The sequence below is a fragment of the Gossypium arboreum genome, chromosome 11 (assembly GCF_025698485.1).
Source record: "Gossypium arboreum isolate Shixiya-1 chromosome 11, ASM2569848v2, whole genome shotgun sequence".
In the NCBI taxonomy this organism is placed as follows: domain Eukaryota; kingdom Viridiplantae; phylum Streptophyta; class Magnoliopsida; order Malvales; family Malvaceae; genus Gossypium; species Gossypium arboreum.
In genome coordinates, this window is record NC_069080.1 from 335421 (window position 1) to 347138 (window position 11718).

General features: G+C 32.3%; 2 protein-coding genes and 1 long non-coding RNA gene across 3 annotated transcripts; 1 reads left to right on the plus strand and 2 right to left on the minus strand.

Moving 5' to 3' along the window:
- Window positions 1–392: 392 nt before the first annotated feature.
- On the minus strand, window positions 393–3753 carry LOC108456609 (protein DETOXIFICATION 16-like). Its single transcript, XM_017755165.2, has 8 exons — window positions 3302–3753; window positions 1781–2325; window positions 1595–1681; window positions 1430–1486; window positions 1102–1340; window positions 864–982; window positions 699–785; window positions 393–625 (listed from the first exon to the last, which is right to left on the minus strand). Exons 1-8 carry the CDS (start codon window positions 3599–3601, stop codon window positions 566–568), a joined length of 1494 nt encoding a protein of 497 aa, XP_017610654.1. The 5' UTR covers window positions 3602–3753; the 3' UTR covers window positions 393–565.
- Window positions 3754–8442: 4689 nt separating this feature from the next.
- Window positions 8443–8859, plus strand: LOC108455360 (uncharacterized). The gene has a single exon (XM_017753931.1). The coding sequence runs from the start codon at window positions 8443–8445 to the stop codon at window positions 8857–8859; it is 417 nt and encodes a 138-aa protein (XP_017609420.1).
- An 821-nt stretch (window positions 8860–9680) lies between these two features.
- LOC108456120 (uncharacterized) lies at window positions 9681–10814 on the minus strand. The gene is made up of 2 exons (XR_008274631.1): window positions 10195–10814; window positions 9681–10082 (listed from the first exon to the last, which is right to left on the minus strand). It is a non-coding gene; the product is annotated as an uncharacterized LOC108456120 (long non-coding RNA).
- Between the last annotated feature and the right edge of the window lie 904 nt (window positions 10815–11718).

Sequence of the window (11718 nt, forward strand, 5' to 3'; positions counted from 1 at the left end):
AAACAAATGAAAGAAAGTGATTTGAGGTTGATAATGACGAAGTAAACCAAGACAACATCCAATTATTCCATAAAATACTCCCCTAAAAATAGTAATAATAATTTACTTGAAGGATTAATTTACATATTATACCATTTAGTCTCATTTAAAATAAACGAGATATATGGAGATCATTCAATTACATAGAATTACTAATCGAAGGAAGAAAGTTTTAGAGCTGAAAATCATATCTATGTTAACACTAATTCTTACTTATTTTTTTTTTTATTTAAATTTTGTTATCCCTTAATTTTCTCCTATTTTTAATTATTTGGTTTATTTTGAATAATTTAAGAGCTTTATCTTATTTGTTAATCACTCCCTCCTCGTGTGTATATATATATATATGGGTGTTTTTCATCATTAGAAAATGTAGAATGTGTTTTTTCTTTAAATGAAACAACGATTCGTCTTGCTGGAGCTGTTACTATCATAATAAACACTTTTATTCAATTCAATCCTGTCTCTCAACTTCCGTGGAAGTGCTAATTTCTCAAACTAGAAATCTCAAGGTCGCCTAACAACTTCATGTCACAATTTCAGCTGAAATTGCATAATCATATACTCTCTCCGTAGCTTTTCTCGCCTAAGAAAACAATGAAAATATAAGAAAACCATAAGAGATAGTATAAACTATTGAGAGAGATTGAATATCTTACCTCTTGCTCCCAGTTTGTTCGAATGGTAACAATACTAAGACTTGTAACTTGAACTGCAAGTGCACAGATGATCCCAAGCCATAGCCCCTAATCACCAAAAAGTATATTTCCCAAATCAAAATAGCATTTACAAGCAACAAAACAAAAGATGATATGAACTTTTACCTTTCCACCAACATTGAGTACAAAAGCTAACAAAACAGCACATGGAATCCCAACTATATAGTAAGATCCCAAATTAATATATGCTCCAATCTTCTGCCACCCACAGCCTCTAGCATTGCCTGAAATATCATATAAATCTATGTCACCTCCAACTGAATTAATCATCATTAGCTTTGGTATTCCTATCTCTGAAACTTCAGAAATATATATCCAAGTGACAGTTAGAAGTGGAGAAAACCTGAGAGAATACACTGAAGAGAATCTAAAAGGTTTGAAATTGCTACTAATGGTAACAACGCTGCTACGTATTTAACCACTTCGACTTCATTGCTATAAGCATAGCCCAAAATGTTTCGAATCAACATCAAGATGGATCCCACCAAAAGGGCCTCGAAGATGGCCATTGCTATGACAACATTTACAGCTAAACGTGCTGCTTCCGGATTCCCTGCTCCTAGTTCATTCGAGACTCGAGTGCTGTCCAAAGTCATTTAAGGGAACATTAGTTAGCATTGAAAGATAAACTCAGTGCCTGAATGTTGAGTTATCAGTATGCCTCGGCTCACCTTACTGCGCCACTGAGTCCAAAGGGTATCATCCAAACCGTGGCAGCAGTGTTAAGGCTAGAAATGTAAATGTTCAATAAGTTTTAACCATTGCATTGATGAGAAACACACTAATCATTTACAAATTGTTAGTGAAAAATAGCTATTTTATGCTAAAAAACTAACCAAATAGAGAGTGCTGAAGTTTGTAACTTTGGATTAGGAAGAAGACCTGATAGTAGAACCATCATTTCAAAGGACCACATCTCTAAGCTGTGCTCACAATCAAAAAGTGATCTTTTTCTTTTAAACCAAGGCTTACTTCATAAAGAATTCGAATCTCAAAAGTAAAGAAAAGGAAAGAGATATTACCAGACCATAATAGCCGATGGAATAGCAAGCCGAAGGAAAGTGAAAATATTGTGAAAGGCCTCCTTTGAAAATCCTGCCCATGTCTTAGCACATGAAGGAGACAACTTAACGTACAACACCAACAAGAAGACATTGAACCAGTTGGAGATTGAATTGGCCAAGGCTGCTCCTCTAAACCCAAGCCCAGATTTGAAAACCATGACCCAACAGATGAGAATGTGAAGAAAAGTTGTGATTCCAGAGCATATCATCATTGGGAATACGATATTTTGAGTTTGTAAGAATTTGACTAGACATTGAAGGAGACCATATGCAAATAGACTGGGAACCATAAAACAAGCATACTCTCCAGCTGCTACGGATATTTCATGATCTTGGCCGAAAAAAAGTAGAATGGGTGTAGTGTTTATCCATATAATGGCAAGGGGTATGCTGACGATTACAAGAATGAGCATTGCTCTTTGCATGTGAATGCCCAGCATTGAATACTGTTTTGCCCCATATGATTGTCCGCAAAGGGTATCCAGGGCCGTTGCCATTCCCAACTATGCAAAAGAAGTAAAGCACCAATAGGTATATGTATGAGTTTTTGCAAGTCTATGTGTATATATAATATATAAGGTAAACTCTAAGGTGTGGTCTAGTTATCTATAAAAAATGAAATAATTTTATTGGTTAATATGTATGATTTCCTTGTGGTCGATGTTTGTTGTTAAATATTGTTCAAATGTTGAGAAGTATAGAGTTTGATATGATTCCTTTCTTCCTAGTAAAAGTATAGCAAATGAAAACAACGAAAAAAAATTAAAAGAAAATTCAATCAGACGGATTTTTCTAATGCCTATCGCCTTACAAAAACCGTGCCTAGACGCACCAAATGTGTGTCTGATCAAATGGGTCTTGCTTGAAAGGGTTGGAGGCATTTTTCTTAAGTCACAGTCATGCCTAGGCTCATTCATGCTTTGACAACATCTGAGTTATTGCAGATTTTGATATTTTAAATAACATTTGCAGGTTTGGATTGTTTTGGATTTTTTAAATTCAAATAATTTCCTTTTTTTTCTCATCAATACCCCTATTGCAAGCATAACGTATATTTACACAATACAATGGAGAGCAAGAATTTGTTTACTTAGCAATATTTTGTATTACGGTACCGTTTCACGTTTTTTTTTTAAAAGAACGTCACCCGTCTTGGTTATATATTTTTATATCATGCAGCCGTATCAATGTAATATCGACAAAAACCAAAAACCAAAAAAGAAAAAAAGGAAAGATTTTTAGAACAGAAAGTCAAGAGCATGCACTAAGATGGCAGCCAAAAATGACGTGTACACACATAAAGACACAGACATTGATGTAGACGTTTCGACCATGCACACCACACAAAATTTCTATCAATCATCTCAAACAAAACACTATCAATACTAAAGAAGAAGACGAACCCCATGTTGCAGAACCCAATAAAAAGGTCCTCTAAAACTTTTAAAACAAAGTATGTATAATGAGTGACCGACTTACCAGCAAACTGAAACCTGTAACAGAAGCAAAGGAAGTACCCATTGAAGCACCAGCGAGAGCTAGCTCTCCAGCACGTCCAACCAACATCACTGATATCATCTGTATACAGTACTGGAATAGGCTCACCCCTATGAGAGGACCTGCCAGCCATACTTGTTTCTTCACTTCATCCCATATTTTCTTTCTTCTAACTTCATTAATTCCATTGCTTCTCACTGCTTGTTGTAGAGTGAAATCATCGTTTTCTGGCGTTATCTGAATCAAAGCTGAAGTTAGAGACTTCTTGTCTTCTCTCTCCATCTTCTTTCGAGGCTTGACGAAGAAGATGATGGGATCTTGGGATTGGGGTTCCCATTTAATAGCCAAGTGTGTTCATTTTTCTTATTTTAAGGATATTTTTGTTGGACTTCTCGGCTTTGAGGGATTGAGGGTGTTGAAGTAATTTCAGGATTCGTATGGTCCAGCCATACTTCAAGAAAATAAATTAATAATGTATTTACGATAATTGTGGTTTTTGTTGACATCATCAAGTAACTTTCAAAATGGATCATTTACCAACTTATATTAAACATGACATGAGGCATGTTCTCATCGGATATCATATGAAACAAATTTTAATTTAACAAAATATAATTTTAAATACTTAAGTGTAAAAAGTATAATTTGAGGTCTAATTTTAGAATAGAGCCTTTACGTAAAGAAACTCCTTTGGTTAAATTCCTTAATTATGTTGTTACATTATAAGGTCAAAGTGATTTGTCTATTTAAAATAAATAAGAAAATTGAATACTTTGAAATAATATAAGAGTAGCCTACCAGATTATTTTGAAAATGACTAAATTACTATTTATAAAGTAACACCTTTCAAGACGGACCACTTGCATGCATACCCAAAAACCTTCCTAGAATTCTCTCCAATGGACAGCAAGTGCACATATACTTCCCAGCCATAGCATTTGCAAACAACAAAACAAAACAAGATGAGTTTTTACCTTTCCACCAACATTGAGTACAAAAGATAACAAAACAGCACATGGAATCTCAACTATATAATAACATCCTAGATTAATATATGCTCCAATCTTCTGCCATCCACATCCTCTAGCATTGCATTATACTATGTCACATTTTAAAGACGATTACCCGAACCAAATGAGTAAAAAAAAGACTCTGCAATATCTCCAAACCAAGATATTCCATCAATTCCCACAGCCAAAAAGAGAAAATTGTTGTCACATGTCTAGTTTCCATCTTTTCTCAGAATTGGTTGTTGTTCCATGCAAAGGTAAGATTCATTGCTTCACCATTTGGTTTTTTTTTTTCAGCCATGGATAAATATCTTGAAGTTGAAGCTTCAACTTTGGCATTAGATGCTTATAATCAGCAGCAGGAAAATGGAAAACAAGTTTTTTTTTTCCTTGGGAACAAAGAAAAGTACCTTGATTGGAAAAAACAACATAATCGCAATGAAAAAGGCAAGTTTTTCTTCGTCTTCTTCTTCTTCTCCTCAGGTTTCATCCAAGTCCAAGTGCAGTGAGAGTTTAGTAGAGTTTTGTTGCAGTGCTTGTTTTTTCTGCATATTTTGCCCTCTTTCAGTTGTGTGGTGTTGTGCCAAGTTGCCATGTAAGGTGGCAGGTTATGTTATCAAATGGGCTTGTAATTATTGCAAAACAGATAACAAGGTTTTTGCTGAATACTCTTCGTTTTCGGACATCGATTTGGATGATATGCCATCACTACCACATAAATCATCACCTACTCACTCCTTTCATCCTTTCAGTTGTGCTTGTACAAGGACTAGGCATAGGAGCAGCAGTAATTAGTTTACCTCAAATGGAGGATTTTACAATTTGCTTGTTCAAATTTTCATTTACATATATAGATATGTTGTATCTTAGCATATTTAATGTACACTTAATCGGAGAGAGCTAAGTGAAAATATGGTAATTCTGTAATTCATTGTTTTGCAAGAACTAAGTTTTTGTTTAGGTTAAAATATGCCATCAGTCCTTGTACTGTTTCCAAATTTGGAATTTAGTCCCTATATTTTTATTTTCAAGAATTCAGTCCTATTTTTCAGATTTCAAAATTTAGGTCCAATTGTAACAATGACTATTTTTTTTTGTTAAATTTATTAGTGTGACATTTTGAAATAAAAAAGATGCTCACTTGGTAGTAATGTAACTAAAAATAATAATGTTGTAATGACTTTGAATTTAACAAAATAATTTTAATAGTGTTAACAGTTAATTTAAATTTTGAAATCTGAAATGTGTAAGACTAAATTTCTGAAAATAAAAGTACAATGACTAAATACTAAACTTGTGAAGAGTACAAAGACTTATGACAAATTTTAACATTTTATTTATTTTTAATGTTGTGAATGAATAAAAAAGTTAAAATAAATAGCTAATTATAAGTAAATATTAATAACTCTAAACCCAAAACAACATCCTAAGCATTAAAATTGAAAGTAAAATTTATCTTTTTAAGTATATTAAAAAATTTAAAAAAACTATAAATATGTTTATTTATTTGAAAAAATTTACATAAATAGTATTAAAACTAGCTCTAAGATGGAGAAGGAAAAAAATTGTGGATGATTTCTTTTTCAAAGGTCGGCTATATCACATAGTTACTTGATATACATATGCACGTGCATGGACCGGGCCCATAAAAAATTTTGGCCCGTTTTCAAGGCCTGGGCCTGGCCCGGCCTGAAATATGGGCCTAGAAATTTGCCCAAGCCCGGCCCGGGAAAATGGTAGGCCCGAGTCCGGCCCGGCCCGGTCATATTAAAAAAATTTGCTTTTTTTATTAAATAAAAAACTTTAAAATATAATAAATCAAATACATTTAAAATATAAAAACAAATATTAAAACAAAAACAAATAAAAATAAAAATAAGACTAAAATAATTCTTAAAATAATACATAAATTAAAAATAAAATAAAAAGTAATTATATTAAAATTAAAAATTGAAACAAATTAAAATTAAATTAAGAACTAAATTATATTAATAACAAAAGTTTTAAAATTTTAAAATAACATTAAAAACAACAAAAAGAGTAAAGTAAAATACTAAAGTTAATTAAAAATAAAAATAAAAATTTTTAAAAATAATTTAATATTAAAATCGGGCCGGGCCTGGGCCAAAAAATCTTACCCGAGGCCCGGCTCATTTTCTAAACGGGCCTTTTTTTTGTCCAAGCCCATTTTTCGGACCTATATTTTGACCCAAACCCTCCCATTTTTCGGGCGGACCTTCGGGCCGGGCCGTGCCGCCCGGCCCATGCACACCTCTATGCACGCATGAACACACATATTTTAATGCTAAATGCCACAGTGTGCATGGTCTAACTGATCCCTTTTGAATTGTTGTGCTCCTGTCTTCATATTTGGTTGTATTTGTTTTCTATTTTATCGAGGAGTTGCTTCCTATTTTATCCAAAGAGAATAATCTTGTTTGAAAACTAATTCTAAAATTTAGGCTTATCGAGGATGGAGTCTGTACTTTTAATGACTTTTTAAGTGATGGATTAGTTGAGTATCACAATGCTCTAGTTTTGTTTCCCCTGATGTTCTAAAGGTTTAAAATTCTTTTGTTACAATTTATAGATATTTCACCTTTTTAAACGTGACCAAGTCTTAAGGCACAAGTTGTGACTTCTGTTTTTGTAGTGTGCAATGGGACATATTGCATATAACCATGCAAGCAGTGATATTGTTTTTTTTTCAAATACAGTTTCTTGCATGAAGTTTTCATTAGTCTGAAACAAGCTTTCATTATTTTCCATAAATAATGCTTACCTTAAAAATGATTAAATAATCTGATATCACTGTGTGCAAGTTATATGCTCACACACACATCAAAACTGAAATTTCTATCTTCAACTTGAGATGGGCATTTGCCTAAGTATTTGAGGCATAGAGTTGTTAAAAATAATGGTTACTTTCCAAATGCTGCAGTTAGTGTGAAGTGTCCGTTTATGTAAACTCTAAGGTTACTACTTCCTTTCCCAAACCCTTCCCCTGTAATGGTTCATTTCAAGCATAGCAAATTTATCATATGTATTGTATTATAATGTCATATCAATACTGATTTTATATATTCGCATTTTACAAAGCATTTCTGGATAAATAAATAGCCTATTTTGACTCAGAAACAGCCTTTCCACTTTCCCAGTTGAAGAAAAATCTAGCAGTTCCAATAATTGTTACTTCATCTTCTTCTTTATGCTATCCTTGCTGTAAAACAGCTGCCCTTATATTCGTCATCGTGACTAAAATCCGGATTGAATAGCTCAGTATTCTTCCCCCATTCTGATGATGCTTTTCACGTGTTTATTTGTCTTATATAAACCTATTAAATAAAAATAAATTCAGGGTAAAGTCAGAGATTGGATTTTTATGTAAAATATACATGTTTACAATAGGCTTGACCCATACCAGCAGGGTCTACTTTCAATAATGTATTTTTAAATTCGAGATAATCTGAATAACTACAATTTAAGAAAACAAAATAAGTTAAACGCTCAATTTATATTAAATATTATAATTATTCAAGTTTTTTACTTAATTATTATTTATACTTAAATTTGTAATTATTAAACTTTATTTTTACCAAATTATTATTTAAATACTATTTTGTATTAATTTATCAAATTAAACTAAAATTTACAAAATTTATCATTAAAATTATAAATTCAATAAAAATCAAATTTAGAATAAAAAAGCAACATTGAGGCTTGAACATGAAATTATCCTTTTTTAAACACTAATTATATTGTGAAAATAAAGAAAAATAAAAATTCAAAACAACTTATTCCAAACCGAAATTTACTCAAATGGTTCCCAAGACGTGATGCAGTTAAGTCTTTCAGTCTTGGTTTGATTGTTATTTAACTCATAAAGCCCATTTAATAAGAATATCAATACATATATAATTATTTTTTTCTAATAATTTCATTATACAAATTTTTAGAAAATAGAAATTATAATCAGACTGAAATTAGAATTCCTTTTCCAAAAAGGATTGAGTCACCACTCTAATAATTTATATAAACCCAACAAGTCCCCTTGCTGTAAATTCATATCATTAGCGATTCCAATTCATTTATTTGTTTGGATTACAAGAAATCATGTCATACTATCAAAGAAGATATCATAATCGCCGAGAAAGGTACTACAATCTGAAATTTACTCGTCCCAAATCGAATGATAATGGTAATTCATGGGAACCATTACCTGCATGGGAGAAAAAATTCTGCATAAAAGTGGGTGCAATGCCATGGAAAAGATTTGTTGAATCAAAGAATAATTTGTTCAAAACCGATAAAGTATTCGAATGGGATGATTCAGCTGGTTTAAAAGCTTTTCAAGAAGCTAAACAGAGATTCTGGGAATATTATCATCGTTTTCCTTACACAAATAAGTTGCCAAGTAATGCAGCAGATATGTATATCGATGATATTGATTGGAACTCTAAAATCGACCCAAAACTTTTTTTGGAAATAAAGTCGATTTCCGATGATGAAGAGGAAGAAGAAGAAGAATAAGTTAAAAGGATCGATTCGTTTTCAATTCCATTAGAGCAAATTAAAACCACTGGATGGGAGTACGATGAACCTACATCATGTTTACCTACCATAGTTGGATTATAGAACAAACAAATACAACAAAATTGTCTTAAACACTCGGTTATTATTATTATTATTTGATTAAGATTATGTATGATAGTCATTTAATGTCTAATTCAATTAATATATATGGATTATTAATATCGAATATCTAATCTAATATTTATCGACACATTTTTAATGGCATTAAAATGTCAATTTTACTTATATTCATTATTAAAAATATAACAAAATTCACTTTTTATTTAATCACGTCAAATTTTATCATTCATGTGTGAATTGTGTTTCATTGATTATATTAAAATTTTAAAACCAAATATTTTTGTTAATTATCATTAAAAAGTAAACATAAAGATAATAGTTTACCCATAGAATAAAGCAATATAAAGTTTTACCTAATAAAATTGCAGTGCATGAATAAAAGTCATTGTTTCCTTATTAATCTTTCGGTGAGCTTCAAAACATATTCCCAACAAGCAGTGATGCTAAATTACGAGTAGCTAGACCCATTTTAATTAGTTATTTGCTAAGAAATCCTTTAATTGTTTGAATAATTATTAACTAGCACGGACATGTAATATGGATGCAGATACAGACACAAATATGATTGGACACAGTACGAAAATATATTTTATTCATTTTATATATTTTAAAATTTAATATACATATAAAATATTAATATTTTTACTATTATAATTAAAATTTTATTTTCATAACATAAAATTTTATAATTAATACAATTTTAAATTTAATTTACATACTAATTCAAATATAATAAAATAAAAAAGTTAAAACATTATTAATTCTACTGGAAAAACATCCATTCCCGTTTAAGCATTTTCACTACTTGTAGCAATTAATTCTTACTTCCATTTCCACTTCAAAGAATTAATCTTTTTATGCTTTCATTTCCTTTTAAACTATTCATCTTCTCTCTTCTTTCTTCTTGCACAGAGAACCAGACAAAAGCCCTCCCATTATCTTCTCTCTTCCTTTAGTCTCAGCTTATCAAATTGACCATTCTACAGATGAAAATAGACAGGAGATGGTGAAATTTTGAAATAGACATGAAAATTTAAGGAAAGTTGAAAGCTTTGTTCTGAACCCTACTCCCGCTCCATCAATAGGCCGGCCAAAGAGAGCTACTGGTATGTAAGGGAGAAGACATAAGACGGAGCCGACCATCAACAAAAACATACATGAAACAAACATACATCAAACATACGAGGGAGCTCACCACCAAAAAAAACATACATGAAACATAAGAGGAGCTTCGATACGAGCTAGGCTTCTGTTTCTTCATCTTCAGCGGCATATACTTACTGCATGGGCTTCCTTTTAAACTAAAACCTTTCCCTCCCCAAATTTTCTACTATTTCCTCCCCTCTATCATCGTTTGTTCCTGTAGGCACCTCCAGATTTGCTGTATATGCATCTTCACCTTTTCCACTCCATTCTCACTCACATCCCACTCTGCATTCTACTCTACTTGGCATTCTACTCTTCACCTTCACCAGGGTTCATGAATACGAATTGATTGTTAGAGCTAATCTTCCTCCTAATTTCGAATCAGTAGGACCGACAGAAGAGTGGGGGCAAATAGGAGCAATGGTTCTGCATATAAATGTTCATCACCATCATTTCTATAATATGATTTATATGCAGAACCATTGCTCCTCTGGTTTAGAGATCTGCCAAATAGCCATTGCCTTTTGTAATAGCTAAAATTAAGCTTTTAAATCCTCAGCTTAGGTTTTTGACAAGAGTTAAGTGAAAGAAGAAGCTGTTATGAACTTATCCATCTAACTCTCTGCACAAACAAACTTCTCCATCAAACTCTCTGCCCAAACAACACATGAAAATAGAATGAGATAATGAAATTTTAAAATAAACATAAACAAAGAAAGAAAGTGGAAAGCTGCCCAAACAACACATGAAAATAGATGAGATAATGAAATTTTAAAATAAACATAAACAAAGAAAGAAAGTGGAAAGCGCTCTGCCCAAACAACACATGAAAATAGAAGGAGATAATGAAATTTTAAAATAAACATAAACATAGAAAGAAAGTGGAAAGCTTTGTTATTAACCTCTGCTCCCGCTCAATCAATAAGCCAGCCAAAGAAAGCTACTGGTATGTAAGGGAGAAAGACATACACCACTATGTGTTGCAGCATTATATATATTGCCATGCATGCATCTTTTCCACTCACATTCCACTCCATTCTCACTCACATCCCACTCTGCATTCTACTCTACTTGACATTCTACTCTTCACCTTCACCATGGTTCATAACTACGAATTGCGTGTTAGAGCTGATCTTCCTCCTAATTTCGAATCGGTAGGACCGACAGAAGAGTGGGGGCAAATAGGAGCAATGGTTCAGGTAAAAATATTTCCTCCCACTGTTCTGTCGGTCTTACCGATTTCCAAATTAGGAGGAAGATCAGCTGTAACATGCAATTCGTATATATGAACCATGGTGAAGGTGAAGAGTAGAACGTACCTGTATCTGACTTAATCAAACTCCAAGTAACATAGATGAAATGCATGCCCTTCGACTTCATATGTTCAGGAGTGGTACTAACAAGTGCCATATGCATCGACAAGCATTATAGAACAGAGACGCTCAATAAACAAATGCCCTTTCATTTCAGTAAGCATCCTACTTTTTTTTTTCTTTTTTTAAAAAAAAAACCCATATTTTATTTGGGTAGGTCAGAGTGCGGCGTGATACTTTCAAACATGTCATTTGTATAACAAAAATGTTTGCCAAA

What these genes read in the sequence shown, in the direction of transcription:
- LOC108456609 (XM_017755165.2), bottom strand. Translation starts at nt 3,601, where the DNA reads ATGGAGAGAGAAGACAAGAAGTCTCTAACTTCAGCTTTGATTCAGATA. An exon ending in CCATCGGCTATTATGGTCTG is followed by an intron (nt 1,682 to 1,780) that starts GTAATATCTCTT and finishes TTGTGAGCACAG; the next exon opens with CTTAGAGATGTGGTCCTTTG. An exon ending in GAACAAACTGGGAGCAAGAG is followed by an intron (nt 626 to 698) that starts GTAAGATATTCA and finishes TTGTTTTCTTAG; the next exon opens with GCGAGAAAAGCTACGGAGAG.
- LOC108455360 (XM_017753931.1), top strand. Translation starts at nt 8,443, where the DNA reads ATGTCATACTATCAAAGAAGATATCATAATCGCCGAGAAAGGTACTAC.